At 39.4% G+C, this 22866-nt stretch overlaps 1 protein-coding gene across 1 annotated transcript; it reads left to right on the top strand.

Moving 5' to 3' along the window:
• The first annotated feature begins 25 nt into the window (after positions 1-25).
• Positions 26-22766, top strand: ano6 (anoctamin 6). Its single transcript, XM_085252586.1, has 20 exons — positions 26-298; positions 8525-8595; positions 8906-9034; positions 11702-11767; positions 11849-12136; positions 13759-13872; positions 13975-14090; positions 14187-14321; positions 14413-14515; positions 14713-14773; positions 14933-15078; positions 15219-15296; positions 17386-17614; positions 17699-17868; positions 17952-18049; positions 18516-18646; positions 18784-18989; positions 19242-19441; positions 20969-21074; positions 21184-22766. The coding sequence occupies exons 1-20, from the start codon at positions 214-216 to the stop codon at positions 21355-21357; spliced, it is 2706 nt and encodes a 901-aa protein (XP_085108712.1). The 5' UTR covers positions 26-213; the 3' UTR covers positions 21358-22766.
• Positions 22767-22866: the final 100 nt, after the last annotated feature.

Genomic DNA, 22866 nt, shown 5'->3' with positions numbered 1-22866 from the left:
TCCAGCCCCACCCGTTTCACACTCGTACAAGTCACTGCATGAAAACTTTACGCGCACTGAACCAACGCTGTGAACTGAAGCAAGAATGCGCGGAGGCTGTGCCTTGAAATCAAAGTGAGAATCGGCACGCTTGTTGGTTTCCGGGTGTGTAGTTTTGTTTTGTTTTTAACTTTTTGTTTGGGAAGTGATGACACTGGAGCTGTCGGCAGGACTATGAGCGACCACGACATCCTCGAGATGGAGTCCGACATGGAGGATCTGGGGGATATAGAGCTGGGCATGATAGAAGAGGAAGTTGGTGAGAGAACATGGTCTTTTGCAACAGTTGTCTGCATGCTATTCCGGAGCGCGGACTCGGTCTGGGTTTTATCCTCGTGATGCTGTGGGTCCTTATCGAGACAGCTGTCGATATTCTTAGGCCACGTTATCTCCGGGAACTCATCTTTTGCTACTCTGTAGTGGAGAAATTATTACTATTGTAACTCCTTTAAACAAAGTCCCCTTTCTCTTATGTATTCTGCACTCCGGTATAGTTAAGATATTTACTTTTTACTCTATAATATGTAGTCCCAGTATGGCGCAAATACAGTGTTGCTCAAGGATAGATGACGGTGTGCAGTGTTACAGATTGATCAGGAATGGGCATGTGCAGAGAGACAATTGAGCACCAGTGGAGGTGTGGTGCACAATACAGCTTCGGACATCTCCAAGAACCCAAGATTACAAATGACTATAGTTTCTCGGTATTCCTAGATCTACCTTGCTACCACACAGAAACACCTCTCAGCGAGCTTTTGTTGTTCGGGTTTTTTCACATTCCTGAATCTGCAAACCGAAACCATAACTCCGCTGCTGAACAGAATGTGTCCTGGGCTCGTCTTCATCTCTGTACCCAGAGTAGATTCTGCTGCAGTGTTTCTATGAAATCTATATCATACCTGTCTCATCTAAAGTGACGCAGGCCTATCGATGACATGTTTTTTCTCTCTCCCTTTGTTCACTGATGTCTTAGATAATAGATCATAAGATAAGATCATAAAATAGATCATGAAGAGCATCTCACTGTAAAGGCACTCTAGTCTAATGGAGGGTTCGTTTCATTACAATCATTTTACAGGACTGTGGTGGTCAGTGCATTCACCAACAAAGTAGTCTTAATGAACGTCAAATGTAAAATGGTCACACTGGCTGTGGTTGAGGTGGTGTCAGTCACTTTGGCTTCTTACCCAGCTTTCTTTTTTATGCTTGAGTAAGCATGATGCTTGATCTCAATACAGGCACAGTTGCTGAAGGTGCACCGGATGTACCCATTTTACGAACGAAGATGAGAAAATCAGGTTTAAGCACTTTTCATGAAAACCAATAATTATTTATTGGTTTTCATGAAAATATACAGCCATATTTGTGTCCTGACTTGCAATAGAGCTGGTGCTCGATTCTTATCTGTTGTGAAACGTCCCCTGAGATCGAGCAGAAAAGCAACTCCTGCCGTTTCGTAAGATACCTTTTTTTTTAAACCATCTTCGGCCTCGCCTCTGTCAGTGCGCCCCAGGGTGGCTGTGGCTACAATGTAGCTTGCCATCACCAGTGTGTGAATGGGTGGGTGACTGGATGTGTGAAGCGCTTTGGGGTCCTTAGGGACTAGTAAAGCGCTATACAAATACAGGCCATTTACCATTTTTACCATTCAAAATTATTATTATGTACGCCTTAAGGTCACATACCTAGGCACCACAATGCTTCAAAAGCTGTTTTTTTTTTCTTTTAAGGAATAATCCATTTTCCTCTCATTGTTACATGTGCCTTTTTTTTCTTTTTTCTTTTTTGTACATTGATGTGTCGGATGTACTCTAAGGAAGGAAGTAGCCTGCGACTGGGTTAGTGGTTTCTGACAAAATAAAAGATTTCAGTTGCATGCTTTTCAAATGACTCACACTTTCTGAATCAGTTATGGTTGCAGAGGTTCTGTAACAGCGTTTGTGTTCGGAGACTGACGATTTCAGATGAATGTGTGTCTGTCTGAACTGCTTAAAACCCGGGCTGTATGTTATGTCACTGCACTTTGTGGGATGACTGCAGTATAGAAGTCAGACCGTGAGCCTGCTTGAAGACTTTCAAAGGAGAAATTGTTGATTTTAAGAGCAGTGTTTCTTCCTCACGCTCCCTAAGCATGTTACTATGGCCTGTGTTATGAAAACAACATCTGTCTCCAGTTAGTTTTCTTTTCCACTTTATATGGAAACACTGCAAGACTTCCCATATTCGATTTTTAGGTCATCTGTTTTTTTTAAATAAGGGACAAAAGATTTATGAGGCAAATGGGAGAGGCTGCAGTGTTATTTTTATTATGTATTTTCTTGTTTTGACGTAGTCTGTGGTGGGAAAGTATGTATGTTGAGCAGCGGAATTTCTATTTTGTATCAGGGGATTCATAGAACAATTGTGGTGAGTAGGACGTTTTGTGCAAGCAATAAATCAGCGAGAGAGTGTGATGTTAAAGGAAGTGAAAAGCAGTCTGTGGTGCTTCAGTGAGCACTGCAGAGCTAGAGCATTAGCTATAACTCAGTGGAAAACAAAGGTTAAAGAAAAGCGGGTCAGTAGTCCTTAAGAATGCTGTAGACTGGTGGGGAATAAAAAGCTGGAATGGAATAGGGAATGAAGCTCCAGTTGAGTCATTTTGTAGGCAAAACAAACAAGAGTTCACTGATTTAATTGAAAATGAACTTCAGTTGTTTTCTACAGCATCTGAAAAAGTGGTTGGGTGGAGTATGTGAGCTGTTTCTGGGCTCTAAAGTGGGGAATGCCAGAAAAAACGTTCAAGAATAACTGCTCTTTCAGCCTACTGATGCATATTTCCATCAACAATAAGCTCCTATAAGTAGATACCTTCTTAATATAATATATGGGATCTTACCTTTTGCTTTGTTTACCTTAGGTGACTAAACCATTTGTACTGTAGGACCTTAACTCAGTGTAACTATAAGTTACTGTACTGTACTTAACTATACAGAACTGTTATAATCAGTAGTATATGCATAAACATATATGTACACCTATTAGAGAGCATAATTTACCTACTGTAGTTTATGGGCTAAACTGATATTTTAGACACATTTAGTTTAAAGGGCACACATGCTTTTCCTTATTCTCTGGCACATTTTTGCTGTAGTATGAGAGATAGTTACATTAAACATGGCCAAAAGTCTCACAAAATAAGGTCAGATAATGTGCATCCAGTCCTTATGAGTCAAAAGCTTAGGGCACACACTTTTATTCTGTTTTTTATGTTTGTTTAATTCTACTTTAAGGGGAATCCCCTCACTTAGTCATGGCTGTCCCCACCGACCTGTTGGTCAAAGATAACTTAAAGGGACGAGACCCAAAATGGCCTGTTTCAGACACTGGAGTGACAGAGAGTTCGGCTATAGAGATATATGAGGACCATTCTGAACTGTAAATCATAAAGCGCTATTCTGCTAAAGTTGTATATGAGCATCAGCCCTTTCATAACAGGTTTATGACCATATGACAACGCTGTAAAAGAACAGCGTTGTCATATGACCATATGACAACGCTGTAAAAGAACAGCGTTGTAACCGTGCTTTCAGTCCATATCTGTCATTGCCTTCACAGCTGCGCCCTCCCATGATTTTATCTTGTGGAACTCCAATTAAATCAAAATCTCCTCACAGACATATGAACACCCGTGTCTGTTTTTATGTGCATGCCCCAGCAGGCGTACAGACACACTCATCCTCTCTGTTGTGGCTGACAAAGATATGTATTAGGACAAACATGAGATGCAGGTCAAACTGCAACTAAAAGACTAAAAGAGAAATAGTAGCAGTCCATACATTCTCTGTACAAATCTTTTCTGGAAAAAAAGCTAGAATATAAAATCTATATAATCTGCTAGTAATGCATCTTCTGCAGTACTTAGTCTGCATCCACTTAATCATGGACATTTGGATGTTTGGCTGGACATGGATAATTTCAGGCTTTCAGTGAATTATCTGGCTGGAATGATTTTACAGCATGCATATTTAATGGCTTTAAAATAAACAAGAACTGGTTACACATGGTGAAAATTACACACATATAACACCCAATTGTTTCAATAATTCAGCCACAGATTTGAGGTAAAGTTAAAGAATTTGGGGCTAGTCCTCCTTTTTCATTGTTCCATCCACTTTTTGTAATGCACCAGTACCGCTGGCAGCATAACAGCCCCCAGAGCGTGTTCAGTGTTCTTGGGTTTGACAGCCTCACCTTTACTCTTCCAAGCACACCTCTTGTCATTGCTGTCATGGCTATACAACTTTTCCCCTTCAGACCATAAAACCTTTCGCCAGGCGTAATCTGGTTTATGTGGGCAGGTGCAAATTTCAGTTGACCTTGCACCTCCTCTCAGTCAACGGCAATGCAAAACAGACTCTACTGTGGTGTTCCAGCAGTTTCCAGTTCAAAGCAGTGTTTAGCCTTGGTTTGTATGTTCTCCTGAAAATCCTAACTAGGGCTGCCACAAACAATTATTTTCATAGTCGACTTGTCACCAATTATTTTTGCGATTAGTCGACTAATCAGATCATGCATCCACTGGACGTACAACGTACAGCTTATTGCACTAGCATGCATCTGCTCTTATATAACTATCATTAGCTTACAGCTTTAAGTGTTTAAGGTATGTGCTAACTAAAAATAAAGACAAGATGATAGTTTATTACATTTTAATGAGTTTAATAAACTCAGCCGTCTGCTCCTTGCTATCTAAAATATAACAGGACACCGGAGTATATTCTCGAGCATCTCACACTTCTGATAATCAGTTGTCTGCTTTGAACAAATAATATACTGAAAAAAGCCAAACAATAACATTAAGTTATGTAACTGACTTATATATGTTTAACCTGAGTAGCGAAAGACGGCCGTGGGTTTGAAAGCGATTTGCTGATGTTGTGCCAAAAACTGATTTCCGGTATTTGCCAAAAACTTGTTGGTGAAACATATTTCAAATATATCCCTCATGAATTATATCAAGTCACCTTGAGCAACAAACAACATTTGGTGGCTCAAGAGTTGGCAGTTCGTCTTGTAATCGGAAGGTTGCCGGTTCGAGCCCCGGCTCCGACAGTCTCAGTCGTTGTGTCCTTGGGCAAGACACTTCACCAGTTGCCTACTGGTGCTGGTCAGAGGGCCCGGTGGCGCCAGTGTCCGGCAGCCTCGCCTCTGTCAGTGCGCCCCAGGGCGGCTGTGGCTACAATGTAGCTTGCCATCACCAGTGTGTGAATGGGTGAATGACTGAATGTAGTGTAAAGCGCTTTGGGGTCCTTAGGGACTAAGTAAAGCACTATACAAATACAGGCCATTTACCATTCCTGTAACAAGGTAGAAGCTGCAATCAGTTTTTGGCAGTGACTTTTATGTATCCTTTATTTATGCAGTTAAAAAAAAAATTCTTGTTTACTTTAAAAATGTCTCTTTTAAGAGTAATCTGGCCAAGAGGACAGTTGAAATTGCAACAAATGCAAAAATTGTTTTGTTAAGATATTTTAAGTGGACAAAAGGAAGGTGGTTGATTATAATGTAAGTACAATAACACAGTTACAAAGATACTTGAGAAACAGGTAATTTTTAATTTTATATATAACCCCTTTGTAATACCTGTTCACCGAAGTTTATTTAGCAACATACATAACAATATTACACATAAAAAACACACGGAAACATTGGAAATCACTTTTTGGCACAACACCGGGAGTCCGGTGTTCTCACCGGCTCTAGTGAGCCTTAAGCCCCGGCTAGCTATCAAGCTGGTGAGTAACAAACGCCTCCGAAAACATCGGAGCGCTTTTGAAAATATGCGGTGTCTTGATAAACTGAGCAAATATTTGAAGTTCACACAGCTACATTCTCGCCTGAAAATATGTTAAACGTTTATTTTGTGACCCAGAAAGAATAATAAGAGTAATATTAAAACTAACTAGCTTCCGCCATTGTTGGAAACTGAGCAGGGCCGCGCTATGAATTCTGGGATAGGTTGGGCCACGAAGTATACACCCGACCTATCCTTCAAATCTGGGGAAATGAAGGGAGCATTTGCACGATCTTGGAATCTGCAATTAATTAGAAATGTCTTTCCAAAGTTGTGACAGTTAGTGACAATGACAGTTTTCCTCCTTAGTGTCAAGACTAGCGAGTTAAACTCAGAGTGCAGGTTTATTGCTGGGAAAATTCTTCATAGAAATAACATCACCAAACAAACTCAAATCACCAATACGGGACTAGACACTAAACTGGGCACTGAAACCTAAAACTAGAAAACCTGAGGAAACAAACCAGAACTAAGAGTGAGGAAATTTACAGGAAAATGAGGGTTGAAAACACAGCAGGAAGTGAGGATTTGGAAACAGGAAGAAACACAGCTGGGACAAATCAGACATAATGAGACGAGGGAACGCAAAACTAGATACCCTGGCATAGGAGACAGACTATCAAAATAAAACAGGAAATACACCATGTACGCACAGACACGGACTCAGAGACACAAGCTTAACACTACGATAATACTGATACGGTACAGAGGGAACATAAGGACAGAAATGACCAGACAGGAGACGTGGGACCAGGACAGGCACAGAGAGACACAGACTTGATACTGAACAGAGGGAACACGGAGTACAGGGACAGGAATGACATGAGACACGACCGACAGGGGAACAAGAGAATAAACATGAGGGCAGAATTAAACCGAAGAACTAGAAATCACAAAGCCAGGAGAACTAAAGATCTAGAAATACAAAACAGAAACCAAACCCCTAATAGTCATGAACCACGATGAAAACAAAAATGAAAAAACTAAATTCAAAACACTGGGTCACTGACCCAGGACTGACACTTAGATTTTCAGAGTTCCTTCAATTTTGTTTTAAGTATTGGTCCAAGATTGCTGACAAAAACAAATTATTTCTGTGCTAGCAAAGAGAAACTACCATTTTGGGGTGGCTGTAGCTCAGGAGGTAGAGGATGTCATCCACTAATCGGTTGGCGCTTCAGTCTATGTGCAAAATATCCTTGGGCAAGATACTAACCCCAAGTTGCTCAATGATGCATCCATCGGAGTGTGAATGTTAAACAGAAAGCAATTAACCACTGTTAAAAGTGCTTATATGAATGGTGAATCCTCATTCACCCAACCAGTCCATTTACCAGTTCTAGTCAATCACAATCACATAACCTCTGCCAAGTTATTAAAAGATTGAAGCGCATTTATATATTTGAGTTAGGGCTGGGCCATATCATACCATTCACGGTAATACTGGTATAATGTTGGGCAATGATAAGAAAATGAAATATCGCGATAGAATATGGGTAAAACACGCATGCGCAGTGCCTTTGTTTTCATATGCACATGGAGGAAAAAGCGTGCCGGCGACGGGAAATGAGAAGAGTGAAAGCGGATCACTGAATGAAACGGATGAACCAGAACTGGTTTGTAAAAATGCTGCAACTTTAGTGGTGTGGAACTGGTTTATCTTTCGTCCATCAGATACACAACAAAGCACTATTTATGGTAGCGCATGCTAGCGGGCCGTCGTTATTACCGTGTTTTTTGGAAAATACGACACACTTAAAATACATCCTTTGATTTTTTCTTAAAATCGACAGTGCCCCTTATAATCCCGTGTGCCTTATGTATGAATTCTGGTTGTGTTTACTGACCTCGAAACGATTTTATGTGGTACACAGCGCTCGAAAATCTGTCAGACGTTTTAGTACGACTTTGCTAAGCTACGAAGCCGCACCGCTTGATGGATTGTCGGAGCATTACGGCTATCGTAGGCAGGAGCCTCTCGGAGTGATACGTACTGTGCTTCAACATAATATTACCATATTGTGTGTGTATAACCTCTTTCTAAGTTTTGTGGATCTTATACATGGTTATGCTGAGGATATGTCGGCCAATTTCCACTGGAAATGCATTTTGGTTAAACTGACAGCAAGGAATTTGCACTGTTACATTTTTATATAACTTTAATGCACATAAAAAACAGCTGCTTGTTTAAGTGAAAATACATTGATGGGTTTTTTTTCCACTAATAAAGTTGTGGAGTTGTAAAGTATTTTGTCTAGTGTCAATTATATTGTCAGTTATATCGTTATCGCAAATTTTCAAATGTATATCGTGATAAATATTTTTGGCCATATTGCCCTGCTCTAATTTGAGTATCTGAATATTTGAGTCTGTATATATAATTTTTACTCTGTGAGAAAATCCAAAAGAAACTCAAACTTGTGCACCACACTCTTGTTTTTAAAGATGAATGCTGTATCATCATTCCACTCTGGAGAAAGAACAAGCCAAAGAAATCATTAAAAGCCCCAAATTCCCTGATATTCATGCCCATGATAAGTTTATGCAAACCTCTGTCCAAAACTGCATGTCTGTTCTTTGTTCATTGTTGCATTTGCATTCCTATTTATATATGCAATCTTCTTCTTCTTTCTTTCTTTCTTTTTTTTGCAGTATACCCAGAGGAGTTTTTACCAACTTATCACTCTATCAAAGGAGGAGGAAACGTAATTAAAGCACAAGAGGTGAGTCAACAGACAATGAAGTAACATTAAACCCCTAACATAATATTATGAGCTTTACTGAAACTTAGTGGGTCGGACTGTGTGGTGAGAGAGGGGGAGGGAGAGGAGAGCAGGGCGTTACAGTGTTTGTTGACCTACGTTACACGTTGAATAGGCAGGTCCAGGTCAGCGTTAACATTGTTTCTGCTGCGACTGTCTCCAAGCTGGACATTTACTTGTGATTATGTTCAACAAGTATGACGTTATGGAGGAAGAGGAGTATGAGTTTCATCCTGTAGATTTACCCAGTGAGCCTTGTTTTTCCCCTCAGGTAGGGTTTAATGACAAACCAGACTCCCTGTTCTTCAATGATGGTGTTAGGAGGATTGACTTTGTCCTGGCGTATGAAGATGAGGACAAAAAGGAATATGAGAAGAGGCATGTGTTCCAGAGACGCAAGGTAAGCTTGTTTTTCTTTTAACCTTATTGAGCATTTTAGTAAAACGCACCATGCCATTAAATCCAAAGGTACTGGGTGTACTGCAAACGGTGCGAAGTGGAGTAAATAGTGCATAGCAGAGAGATGACATTATAGTAATAAAAAGCTTAATTTGCATAGTTCTTTGTAAAACACGGTGGTTTCTGGTATGTATGTGGGAGCCTGGATATACGGGTCTTTATATCTCATTAGTAAAATGATAAAATCAATTTTAAATTTCACTGGAAGCTGGTGAAGGGAAGCAAGAATCGAGGTGACGTGTGAGTGCGGGCAAGCCTAGCTGTTATGTCAGTGTGATTACTGACCTTCAAGAAGCTGTCCGGGTGAAAAAGAATTGCAATGGAGGACATTTAAAGATATCCAACTGTTAATGGTAATGTTAAGGTTGTCATCGTCAACATAGTAACATATGAGATGCCTTTAAAGCTCTTAAGTAGATGGCCAGGAGAGTAGCAGATAGTTGGAGAGTTGGACCAAAGCGCTTCTAGTGAGAATATTTAGCTATTAATGATTTTTAGCTATCAGAATATAATGAAAACCATTTAAGAAAAGTGATGCCAACCTAGTTCAACAACCTGTCATATAAGACCGGTGTGATCAGTGGTGTTAAAGGCTCGGGGACTGCAAACAGCCTGCTATGCCAGCATTCAGAATCCATGGAGAGTAGTTATGATGTTAGATTTAGAGTGTTAGTATTGACATTTGATCTCTGAGCGTCTATTCTTTTCACCAGTGACTCTCTGGTTCGATTCCCAATGGGTTTTATCTGAATGCCTTCGTTTTAACTTTAAGATCTGACTGCATTTTATGTGTCCTAATGAGTTATATAACAACATTCTTCTAATAGAATAATCTAACATCATAACGTATACACAGAGTGCATGCAGGCGAATGTATATAGCCAAAATTTTCTCAGTGTTTGATTTATTACTCATACAAATGGCAGAGTCTGTTTCTTATTTGTAAATGGAGTTTTTGTTTGCACTTGGATTAGTCTGTCAGTCTGTGGCTTCACATTATTCCCCTCTGTCTGTAAATATTATTTATCCAGGATATGAAGCATTAGATTCTGACTGTGAGGTGCTCCTGGCTATATTCCTTGAGAGAGCTAATGAAGAGCATCATTTTTTCAATTAGATGCTCAAAGTTCATCATCAGAACAGATCTGTTTGGCCATGAGTAATTTTTAATTTATGTTTTTAGATTTTGTGGTGCAAAAATGTTAAACCGCCACAAAACAAAGTCAGTTGGTTTGTAACTGAAGAGAAGGAAAAATAGAAAGAAAGAAGACCAACTCTTCCTGGTCTGGTTTCTGTTACCGTATTAGTATTAGACTGAAAGATGAACTGGCATATCCAGGCTTGTTTGTCCTCTTTCACAACAGGTTTACAGTCAGGTTTGTATATAATATAATGCTTGGAAATGAATATGTTGTTGTTAGAAAAGAAGTGCCACATGTTTTCCACTTGATTGAGATGAGAGCTGTGAATAAATACAGGCAGTGGGTGTAGACAGCTGCAACCCAGCTCCAAGTCCGTAAAAGCCGATCAGCCAGTTTTACTGAGTTCCTTGGAAAAGATTTGCCTATAAAGTTACTGGAAGTATCACAGTCCTGGGCTTTGGACTCAGTTTGCGGACTAGAGATTTCCTCTCTATTCGTTAATGTTACGTTTGTTTCTTAGTTTGACTGTTCATTCTTGATTGACTCGTTCCTGAATATCTTGAGTTCTGTGTTTCCGTTAATGCTGATTTCAGTTACTATTCTGCTTTAGGTTGTTTGGTTTGGTCTCGAGGGTTTTTTTTAGCCTTTCCTTTCTGTGTCAGGTTCAGATGTCAGGGTCATTGTCTCTGTGTTTAGTTGCTTCCTCTTTCCTTTTGATAGTCTTGTCACTTGCACTTTATGTTTAGTTCTACTTCCCTTGTTTCCACTTGCTACATTACTCCTTGCATTTATTGTCTCCCTTTAACATTTGTCTAGTCATCCCTTTAGCTCTGTAGCAGCTTACTGGGAGCTTTCCTGTTTGGAATCTGTAGCATATCTTGATATCTTCCCTATTTTGATCCCTTGTTTAGCACATGACAGGAAATGAAATTTCCTAAGTCTGTTAGAACTGAGGAAACATTATATTCATAAGAAATCCAGCAAGCGGAGAGTCTCTAAAAGTCACTCGATTAACTTTGTTGTTCCAGAGCATAACTTTGGTCAAACACAGGTTGCTTAACTTTATTCTGCTCTGACTGCTGGGAAGGTGTGGTTCTTTGACATGCTGTTGGTTAAATGGAATTATTATGATTGTCTATATACATCGCATGCAATTGTGGTATTTCCTGTTTCTCAATGAGTAATCTTTCTGCTAACAAAGTTAGCAGTAATAAAGACTGAAGCTATTTTTAGCTTTGCTTCATTAACAGTTCCTTGAAAGTGTCCATGAGGTGCTGAATGTGACAATTTAGCGATACCAAATTATTCATGATGATGCAGTATTACAGTATTATATCGAGTTTTTAGTACATCTTTTTGAATAATAAATACATAAATCAGTCAACTAAAGGGGCCATGAAAGTATCTGCTGTATCCAGCGATTAATTTGCATTTGATATTTATTTTTTTATTGTCTTATTCTTTAGAGACGGCGAGAATACTTTGAGGCCAGCCTGATGAAGATGGGCATGGAGTTGGAGGCCACACAGTCTGTAAGTGGATGTCCTTGCCTGGAGGTTACTGTTTCTGTCCCCGTATCTCTTACTTTAACTGAATTCTCTCTTTGTTTGCAGGTTTTAGATGAAAAACTCATGTTTTTGAAAGTTCACATGCCATGGGATGTGCTGTGCACCTATGCCGAGGTCCTGCATATCAAGCTTCCCATACAGCCCAACGACATGCCGGCCCGCCCCTCCCCGTTGCGCTTTTTCTCCTGCATCACCAAGCACTTCTATCCCGATGAGAAACTGATCAGTAAGGAGTCCGAGTTCTTCACCGCCCCCTTTGAGAAGGATCGACAAGATCTCTTCTGTATCAAGGACAAAGATCTCTTCTTCACTCCATCGATGAGGAGCAGGATGGTAGGTTGTTCCATGTAGCTGCCATAAGTTCAGGCTGCCTGCAACTCTCCCTACACATAAATATGTCAATGGATTTATGGATTTCATGTTAAAATCACTAAAGTCAGGGTTCACAGACAACCTTAAAATGCCTTCATTTTAAAGGAACTTGATTTGAAATAATAGTCATCTTAAAACTTAACTTAACTTTTTCCATGAATTTGTGGTTTAAGTCTTATGTACAACATATTACGTATACTTTCACAAATCGCACATTAAAATAGTGGAGAAAAAGTTAGCAGGACTGGAAAATACAAGTTTGGACCAAGAACAAAAACTTTTATGCTCCTAGGTGAATGATTTAGTAATGGTTTGCTGTCATAACAATTTATTTTGAAGTGGTATGTAAGGAAACAGGCGTAAGAGACTCTGGAGAGGTGGAGGTATGCACCGGATACATGGGATCAGTAGAGCCAAGACTGAATGCATGTGCGACTGAGAAAGAGACGGGTGGAAATGTTAAAGTTTAAAGAGTGCAGATATTAAATGTACATGGATTTAAATACCTGGGTTCAAGCATCCAAGGCAACAGGCAGTGCACAAGGCAAGTGAAGAAGAGTGTCAGGGGTGATTTGTGATAGAAGCACAGCAGCAAGAGTGAAAAGGAAGATTTACAAGATGATATGATGTATGGTTTGAAGATTATGGCACTTCCAAAAATACAGGGGGTGGAGCTGGAGGTAACAGAGTTAAAGATGTTCAGATTTTCATTGGAGTGACCAGAATGGTCAGGATTAGAAATGAGTATGTCAAATAGACAACAGTTTGAACAGTTTGGAGACAAAACTAGAGAGGAAGGTGGTTTCTGCATTTGGAGGGATAGTGGACACATTGTTCAAAGTTGAAGATGGAGCTGGGAGGCAGGAGGAAAAGAGCAAGACCATAGAGAAGAAGGACATGCAGAGGGTTTGTGTGACAGAGGAGGATGTTGGAGTAGAGGTGGAGGAAGGTGATCTGCTCTGGTTAAACTGAATTTATATTGCACCAAATCACAACAGCAGTTGCCTCAGGGAACTTTATATTGTAAGGTAAAGACCCTACAATAATACAGAGAAACCCCAACAATCAGATGACCTCCTTTGAGCAAGCACTTGACGACAGTGGGAATGAAAAACTCCCTTTTAACAGGAAGAAACCTCCAGGCTCAAGCAGGAGGAGTCATCTGCTGGTTGGGGGTTAGAGGAGGCAAAAAAGACAAAAGACACACACTGTGGAAGAGAGCCAGAGATATACAATAACTAATGATTAAATGCAAAGAGGTCAGAGACGCAGGGTGCTCTGTCGAATCCAGTTTTTTCCCCAACTGCAGTACGGAAAGAACTGCATGCAATTGGACAATTTCCTCATTAGTTTATTTTTCCAAAGTGATGATTCCAAACCTAGAACACTTGAGACACCCATTTAAATAAAATAACAAATATCTGTTGTTAGAAATTATATAATTATCTTATAGTTTTTTATTTGATTTGAAAAAGTCAAGAGCTCCTTTTAGATTGACAGAGATGGTTTTGTCTATGAAGAAAAAAATCAATGTATTATAAAATAGTAGAATGATAACTTTTTGACTCTTTCTCTTTTTTTAGGCGTATTACATCCTGAGCCGAGCCCCCTATGACATACGAGGCAACATAAAGAAGTTTGGCATCACCAAACTGCTGGACAGTGGAGTTTACAAAGCGGCCTATCCCATCCACGATGTAAGCCACAATATTTTCTGCTTTATTTTGCATACTGCGTATTGTCTTGTTTAGCCAAGCTGTACTATGTTATGTTAATGGCTTCACTGCTCGTCATGTCAGTGTCGGTTCAATGTCAAGTCCCAAGAACCAGAGTGTCCCAATGAAAGATACCTGCTCTATGAAGAATGGGCTCATCCCAAAAGCTTCTACAAGATCCAACCGCTGGACCTCATACGGTAAATCTTTTTTCTGTGCATAAAAAATTGTCTTCTCTGTTTGTTCAAGAAAAATTAGTAGTAATTATTAATAACTCTAATTATTTTTATTGACAGGAACTACTACGGGGAGAAGATTGGCATCTACTTTGCCTGGTTGGGTTTCTACACGAGAATGCTCACTTGGGCTGCTGTTGTTGGGATCGGCTGTTTCATCTACGGGTACTATACCCGGGACACCAGCACCTGGAGGTACTACAAACAATTTATTTCTCTTTAATGATTTTAAATGTTTAAAAAAATGCTCTTTAATGGTCTGTCTTGTGTCTTTGAAATGCTGCAGCAAAGAAGTGTGCGACCCTGATATTGGGGGAAAAATAGTCATGTGTCCACAGTGTGACACGTGCCAATACTGGACATTAAACAGCACCTGTAACACTTCGAAAGTGAGTTCTGTTTTATTGTATTTGAATGCATCTTTTCCTGTCTTTAATGTTGCTCAGTATACTTTGCAGCACAGCGCTCACCTCACAGTAGGTAGCACTGTTGCCAGATTTGCATAGTGAAATGTGTGGCTGCTGTTTTACTTTGTGACACAGCTGCAGCTGCCATTGAAATTTTATCTCTTTCTCTCTTTTTTAAGAATCTTTGCATATTTGATAACTTTGGGACGTTAGTGTTTGCAGTTTTCATGTCAGTCTGGGGTAAGTTTGATACAGTTTCTACCAGATTTTATCTTCTGTTATTATCTTTGCTTTTGCGTCATCTTTGGTATTATTAATAGAACACCCTATTTATATTGCGCTTCCTTCACTTATAACTGCCTGGCTTGTTGTTTCCTGTGTTTGTTTCGCTTTGTGCAGTGACTTTGTTCCTAGAGTTCTGGAAGCGCTACCAGGCAGAGCTGGAGTACGAGTGGGACACTGTGGAGTTCCTGGAACAGGAAGAGCCACCTCGCCCAGAATATGAAGCCAAATGTATCCATGAGAGGAAAAACCCCATTACAGGGGTAAATCCCACATACTTTTTCTCCAGCTAATCTCAGCTTGAGTTTTGATTTTCTCCATTTACAATGCATCAGTGAGTTTCACCTCTTCAAATATTGTTGCTGAGGTTCATAATTTCATTTTATTTATGTCTGCTATTTAGGTGAAGGAAAAGGTGCCATACACAGCCTGTGGACGATGTGTCCGTGTGTCGATAGGAATGACAACAGTCATTTTCTGGGTGAGTCATGAATTAAATGTCTTTTTTGTGTCTACTTTTTTTTTTATACAAAGAAGAAGAAATACACAACAGGAATAGTGAGAACAATATATAAACTCCTTTTAAGGTATACCCTTCTTTTAATTTTATTATTTTACATAACAGCATGGAAAGAAAAACGTCTAATCCTTAGGAGGCCTTAAAATGATTATTATTTATTTAACAGAAAGTAAGCCAAACAAAGAAACAGTATTTGAAAAACTATGTACAACCTTATTGTTTCTATAGGAATTAAGAGGTTAAATATATAGCCAGGTGCTGCTAGTCAAATGCACTATTAACTGCTCATTAGCAAGTGAGAGCACTACTATAAAAGTAAAAGCCAAAGAAAAGACAAAAGAGTATGGCTTGTTTGGGAAGGTTGCCTGGAGAAAGTATCTTCTTCCTAAGAAGAACATGGCAGCACAGCTTAGGTTTGCAAAGTTGTATCTGAACAAACCACATGATTTCTGTAACGATCCCTTTTGTAAAGATGAGACTACAGTGGAGCTGTTTGGCTATTATCCACAAGATAATTGTTTGGAGAAAACCAAACACAGCATCTCAACACAAACACCCCATACCAACTGTGAAGCATGGCGGTGGATGGGTGATGGTTTGGGCTTGTTTTGCAACCACAGGACCAAAGAATCAAGGTGTCACAATGTCCCAGACCTCATTGAAATGCGGTGGTGGGAGTTGAACAGAACTGTAAACAAGCAAATGTCCACATATCTCAATGAAATGAAGCAATGTTGTAAAGAAGAGCAGGCCAAAATTCTTCCACAGTGCTGTGAGACACTAATAAAGTCACAAAGAAAAAAATTAATTATTGTAGTGAAAGTTTGTTCTACAAGCCAATTAATTTTGTTCTGATATTCAATTCAATTCAATTTTATTTATATAGCACCAAATCACAACAACAGTCGCCTCAAGACGCTTTATATTGTACAGTAGATCGTACAATAATAGATTCAGAGAAAACCCAACAATCATATGACCCCCCTATGACCAAGCACTTTGGCGACAGTGGGAAGGAAAAACTTTTAACAGGAAGAAACCTCCGGCAGAACCAGGCTCAGGGAGGGGCGGGGCCATCTGCTGCGACCGGTTGGGGTGAGAGAAGGAAGACAGGATAAAGACATGCTGTGGAAGAGAGACAGAGATTAATAACAGATATGATTCAATGCAGAGAGGTCTGTTAATACATAGTGAGTGAGAAAGGTGACTGGAAAGGAAAAACTCAATGCATCATTGGAATCCCCGGCAGCCTATGTCTATTGCAGCATAACTAAGGGAGGATTCAGGGTCACCTGGTCCAGCCCCAACTATATGCTTTAGCAAAGAGGAAAGTTTTAAGCCTAATATTAAAGGTAGAGATAGTGTCTGTCTCCCGAATCCAAACTAGAAGCTGGTTCCACAGAAGAGGGGCCTGAAAACTGAAGGCTCTCCCTCCCATTCTACTTTTAAATACTCTAGGAACAACAAATAAGCCTGCAGTGTGAGAGTGAAGTGCTCTAATAGGGTGATATGGTACTACAAGGTCATTAAGATAAGATGGGGCCTGATTATTTAACACCTTGTATGTGAGGAGCAAGATTTTGAATTCAATTCTGGATTTAACAGGAAGCCAATGAAGGGAAGCCAAAACAGGAGAAATCTGCTCTCTCTTTCTAGTCCCTGTCAGGACTCTTGCTGCAGCAAGATATGTACGGAACTATTTCACTTACTACTTCCTTTTTACAATAATTATATACTATTATTTATATATTATGGTTTCAGTTCACAAAAAAACAAATTTTGCTTTAAAATAAAATGTCCATTTTAACCAATGTAATATTGAGCAGGAAGTATTGATCTATAAAAGTAGCTAGGGTACATGGAACAGTTTCCTCTTTGACTCCACATGTTTTCAAGCATCCTGCTATTCCAGCTGTCTTTCCCCACATCTCTTGACTGTCAGAAAGAATTTGTAATAATTTTGTTTTATTTATTTATTTATTTATTTATTTATTTATTTATTTATTTATTTATTTATTTATTTATTTATTTTACTGATTTTGTCCTTTAGATAATGTTGATCCTGGCATCTGTTGTGGCCATCACTGTATACCGCCTGGCTGTCTTCTTTACGTTTTCTCGTGAACTGAGGAATACAAACTTGACAATTGCTGAGCCAATAAAGGAGTATGTGACACCTCAGATGGCCACTTCTGTCACAGCATCACTGATTAGCTTTGTTGTAATCATGATCCTCAATATTCTATATGAGCGGGTCGCCATCTGGATCACAGACTTCGGTGAGTTAAACATCCAACTGTACTGTCTTTCCTCAATGGAAAATAACCTAATCCACAGTCTTTTCATATCCGACACAATAACAGAGCTTCCACGAACCAAGACGGACTATGAGAACAGCTTGACTCTGAAGATGTTCCTCTTTCAATTTGTCAACTATTACTCCTCATGTTTCTACATCGCCTTTGCAAAGGGGAAAGCAGTTGGCCATCCAGGAAAGCCTGTTTATCTTTTGGGAAAATACAGAAATGAGGAGGTACTATTAGTCCATAAAGTGTTTACATAGCCAAGTAAATAGCTAGATATCCATGGCTGTCAATGTGTGTCTTTGATTTGCAGTGTGATCCGGGTGGTTGTTTGATTGAGCTGACGACTCAGCTGGCAATCATCATGGGTGGAAAAGCCATCTGGAACAACATCCAGGAGGTCTTGATACCGTAAGGACTCGGAATCTAGGACCTGTTTTTGTTGAGATGAGGTTGAACGCTAACTAGCCATCTTTTAAAAAGCTGTCCTTTTACTGTATACATACATTTGCTTGAAAAGTGAATGGACCCACTTTTTCCTCAACAATTCTACGAACTTTTCAATTAAATCCAGTCCATTTGAGCTGATGTGGTCTATACGTCAACTACATTTTTATCTGTTGCGTATTTTAAGCTTGAACTAAAAAGTCAACCATTTGGACAGCTGCCAAACCTCTAATGAACAGAAAATTGCTAATTGCATGAGCATCTCTTTCAATTTAGACAAAGGGATGTCTTTTCAAAGGTCGTGACTTCACAGAAAGATTTAGCTCAGTAAACACGATATGTCGCTTACAACAGTGTTCAAATCGACTAGATAAATAGGCAACGATACTTACTTACTGTTACTTTACGCCATCTCTTCCATCCTTTCAAGGTGGTTGAAGAATTTAATTTATCGCCACTGCGTCCATGTGACATCGGAGAAAGTGATTCCTCGCTGGGAGCAGGACTACCAGCTTCAACCCAGCTCAAAACTAGGACTGTTCTATGAATACCTTGAGATGGGTGAGATGGCAATACATTATTGGCACTTTGTCTGTTATATTTGCAGCTGCTGTTGTTGATAACAGAACCTGAATATACAGAATAATTGATTATTTTATTAATACCTGGTGCACTGGGAAACCTCTTGTTCCTTACAGCCATCCAATTTGGCTTTGTGACCCTGTTTGTGGCCTCCTTCCCTCTGGCTCCGGCCCTGGCTCTGCTCAACAATATAATAGAAATTCGGGTTGATGCTTGGAAAATCACCACTCAGTTTCGCCGTGATGTGCCAGAGAAGGCACAGCACATAGGAGCCTGGCAGCCCATTCTTCAAGGCATCACTATCCTGGCTGTGGTAACAAATGTAAGCTGATAATTACACCCAAACGCTAGTTTTTTAACTCATTTTACAGGCGATTACAATCTCAGCCCTTCAGTTTAGTTAACTACTATAACTGTACCACAGTTATTATCTGCAGCCCAAAATGACTATATGTTTGTCAAAAATACAAGAAAATGTTGTGCAAAAAGAAAAGTCTCACATTTTAACTTTTACAACCAGTTTTCTGCTTTTTCTGCATTAACTTTGTGCCCTGATGTTTGTCTGTTTCAACAGGCCATGATCATTGCTTTCACGTCGGACATGATCCCACGGCTGGTCTACTACTGGTCTTTCTCAGTGTACCCCTACGGCAATAATACTGAAAACACCATGAAGGGCTACATCAACAGCTCGCTGTCGGTATTCAGTACCAACGATTTTCCCCCAGTTGATGATGAATATATCCACACGCCTCCCAACCTAACCACTTGCAGGTACAAAGACTGAATCATCATTTTCATTTAAAATTAGCTTCCACACTTTCTAGATAGTGCGAGGTGGACTGGAAGGACAAGGGCTTAAACCTTTTGTTTGTTAGTCCATTTGGACATAAGAACATCACACAGCAGATTTGATCAACTCCACTATGAAGGTGCATTATAGGATTTAGATCTGGTAACTGTGGAGGCCATTTAAGTACAGTGAATGTATTGTCATTTTTAGGCTTGAGATTGCTTGAGCTTTGTGACATGGTTAGTTATGATGAGAAAAGACCACAGCAACAATATTTGGGTAAGATGTAACATTTAAATGATGCTCAGTGTCCCAAAAAGATATTTCCCACATCATTACACCACCAGCACCCTAAACTGATTTAAAGGCAGGATGGAGCAATACCTTCATGTTGTTTACGCTCAGTTCTAATCGTACCCTCCAAATGGAGACTCATCAGACCAGGAAATGTTTTTCCAGTCTCGTGAGTTTGTGCACTCTAAAGCAGTCTGACTCGTCACCTCTGACATCAAAGGTGTTTTTTCCCCAGAGACCTCCAGCTCACTGGATATTTTATTTTCTTCACACCATCTTCTAAACTAGCTAGAAATGGATGTGTGGGGAAATCCCAGCAGATCAGCAGTTTCTGATCATCCCATTGGGCACCAAAAACCTTATTACACTCAAAGCCACTTAAATTACCTTTCTTCTCCATCCTGATGTTCACTTTGAACTTCAGCAGGGCGTTTTGATATTGTGTATATGCCTAAATACAGTAAGTTACTGCCAGGTTATTGGCTGATAAGATATTTACCTTAATTAGGAGTTGAAAAATATGTACTTAATGAAGTGGCCAGTGAGCGTATTTGAATGTATGTAACTTGGGGAAAAAAAGGTTCCAATTAAGTGAGTTGACTGTGAGTTTTTATTTAACCTTAGTTAGATCATATATGCATGAACATGCAGAAACCTATACACGCATATGTGTTTGTTTAAGTGCAAGTAAATAGCAAACAGTCCCTGCAAGTATGTGCAAGACAACCTGATTTAATCACAGTTATAAGATTTACTGAAAAGAAGTTTTATCTGTAGCCTTGAAAAATGCAAGGAGAATGACTAAGCTGAGGGAGGGAGTACAGACTAAGGACAAGAGAGGAATGCAGACCAAAGCTATTTTGGTATTAGGCATGGGGGCAGGGCTTGGTTTCAGCAGGGCAAAGACAGAGTCCAGATCAGAGTCGAGGAATGGACCGAGTAATGCTGGAGGTTGACGAGACGGGCTTTAGTAGCGTGTGAACACAAATGAGCTTCAAAACATTCCAGAAACGACTGAAAAACTGTTGAGCTCGAACCAAAGAGTGGAGAAGGGTGAAGAGCAGCTGTGGCCTGACTTATACTCATATAATCAAGCACAGACAAATTATATTCTGCAGTCATAAAAAAAAGATTAAAGCTGAGAAATACAGAAACAAATGTATGGCAAATCAGTGCGGGTTTGAAGAAAACTACTGAAAACTTTTCTCTTACAGGTATCGAGATTATCGGTTTCCCCCCGGGCACCAAAGACAGTACGAATACAACATGTTCTACTGGCATGTGATCGCTGCCAAAATGGCTTTTATAATTGTTGTGGAGGTGAGTAGAAACTAAATAAATAGAAACCGATCACGTCAGAAAAGGATAATTTAAGAACATGCCAATGGAAGTGTTCACTTCTTTTTTTTTTGTGTGTGTGTGTTCGCAGCACATTGTTTATTTTACCAAGTTCATCCTGGCCTACATAATCCCCGACGTCCCGTATGCTGTTAAAGAACAAATCAAACGGGAAAAATACCTGACCCAGGTGATCCTCCACGAGACCAACCTGAAGCTGGTGTCCAAACGTTTAAAGGCAACTGAAACTGAAACTGAAAGCTGAGCATTTACAAAAGAAGGACTTGGAGGTGGATGAAAACGGATGGGACACGAAAGCAGAACCTTTTAAGTGTGTCACAAGAAGAGTGTTCTTTTTCTCTGTATTCAATTCAGTTTTATTTATACAGCACCAAATCACAACAACAGTCACCTCAAGGGGCTTTATCTTGTAATGTAGACCCTACAATAATATTATGATTACCAAGTTAATAAAGCATGAACTGTCTGACAGGAAACACCATCCTTGAGGAACTGCAGGACGGCGAACGGAAAAACCAGAAAAACCACTGATGTGTAGTCTTCCCTAACCACTATTTTCTTGCCCTGGACTGCCTTGATGTGTTTGGTGGTGAAAACGCACTTTAAGAGTCTTGTTTTTCTGGTGAAATAAATTTAGCTGACTCTTTAAATATAAAGATAACAGCACAGGTGGAAAAGGCTGCAGTAGAATGCCGAATATGAACTTTTGGCTCAAGAAATGTGAATTGTAATCTTTTTTTTTTTAATTACAAAAAACCACAAATCCGTCTTGACGTTAAAGACCAAAACACAAATACTAAAATCAAGAAAAATGTAACATTTAGCACATTGGTGATTTTTTTTTTTTTAAATTAATTGCCATGCTGTATGTTTTATGCATTGACTTTTGCAACCGGATTTATTCAAAAAGGGGGGAAAGGCAGGTAAGGACGTCAAATCAGTGCTTTCAACTGTGAATCGTTTAGTTTTTTTTCCCTTCTTTCAGCTCTTTCACATATTTTTCTTGGCTGTTACAGAGATGACCTTTCAAGTCATACCAAAGGATACATTAATCTTAAGCATTTTTTTTAGTTATGCTATTCTTTTTGCTTGTTTTGGGTATATCAGACTAGAGCAGTTCTCACTTTAGCATCTCACTCTGTCCACCTTCCTCCACATGGGTGTGCACAGCTTTCGCACACATTTAATAATCACCAATATTGCAAAATGCAGATGTGCAGTGTTGGTATAATGCTTTTGTCACCTCTGTTAAAGAGCTCACAATGTTGCACGGCATAAATGTGCAGGAGATTGTCCCCTTTAAACTTTACATGTGTTTATTTTGTGAGGTGGGGGTTCTAGTAAGGAGAATAATCAACAAGTTTTGTATATAAAAAAATATGTTGAAGTGGGGAAAACATAATATATCCTATGAAAAAACTTTGGTGAATATAAGTCTTGTGTATGACCACTGCACTTCATTTTTTATTCTGAAATGATGGTTCAGGCCTTTTTATGTTATCCCGTGTCAGTCATGAAAGTACCTCTTTTAATCCACTTTGTCCTGAACGTAAGTATAATCACCAGTAACAGTATCATATATCAATATCTTTATTGTCTTGTTGTTTTATACGGTCATTAAATTGTTTTTTATATATATCTATAAAAAGCATATTTCGTGTCTTACGTCATACATTTCATTTAGCCCTCAACTCTGATATGAATACAAGTGTAGTGCTCACATTAGTAAAATTAAACACGGCCATTATACTGA

This window comes from Mchenga conophoros, linkage group LG17, assembly GCF_057382185.1.
Source record: "Mchenga conophoros isolate Kocher_MC1m ecotype Shallow Benthic linkage group LG17, M_conophoros_male_GT1.1, whole genome shotgun sequence".
Classification (NCBI taxonomy): Eukaryota; Metazoa; Chordata; class Actinopteri; order Cichliformes; family Cichlidae; genus Mchenga; species Mchenga conophoros.
Note: the sequence above shows the minus strand (reverse complement) of the source record. Positions and strands in the feature narration are given on the sequence as shown.

Coding starts and splice junctions, on each gene's coding strand:
- ano6 (XM_085252586.1), top strand. CDS start 214: ATGAGCGACCACGACATCCTCGAGATGGAGTCCGACATGGAGGATCTG. Junction 17,869..17,951: donor GAAAATACAGAAATGAGGAG/GTACTATTAGTC, acceptor TTTGATTTGCAG/TGTGATCCGGGTGGTTGTTT. Junction 21,075..21,183: donor CTTTTATAATTGTTGTGGAG/GTGAGTAGAAAC, acceptor GTGTGTTCGCAG/CACATTGTTTATTTTACCAA.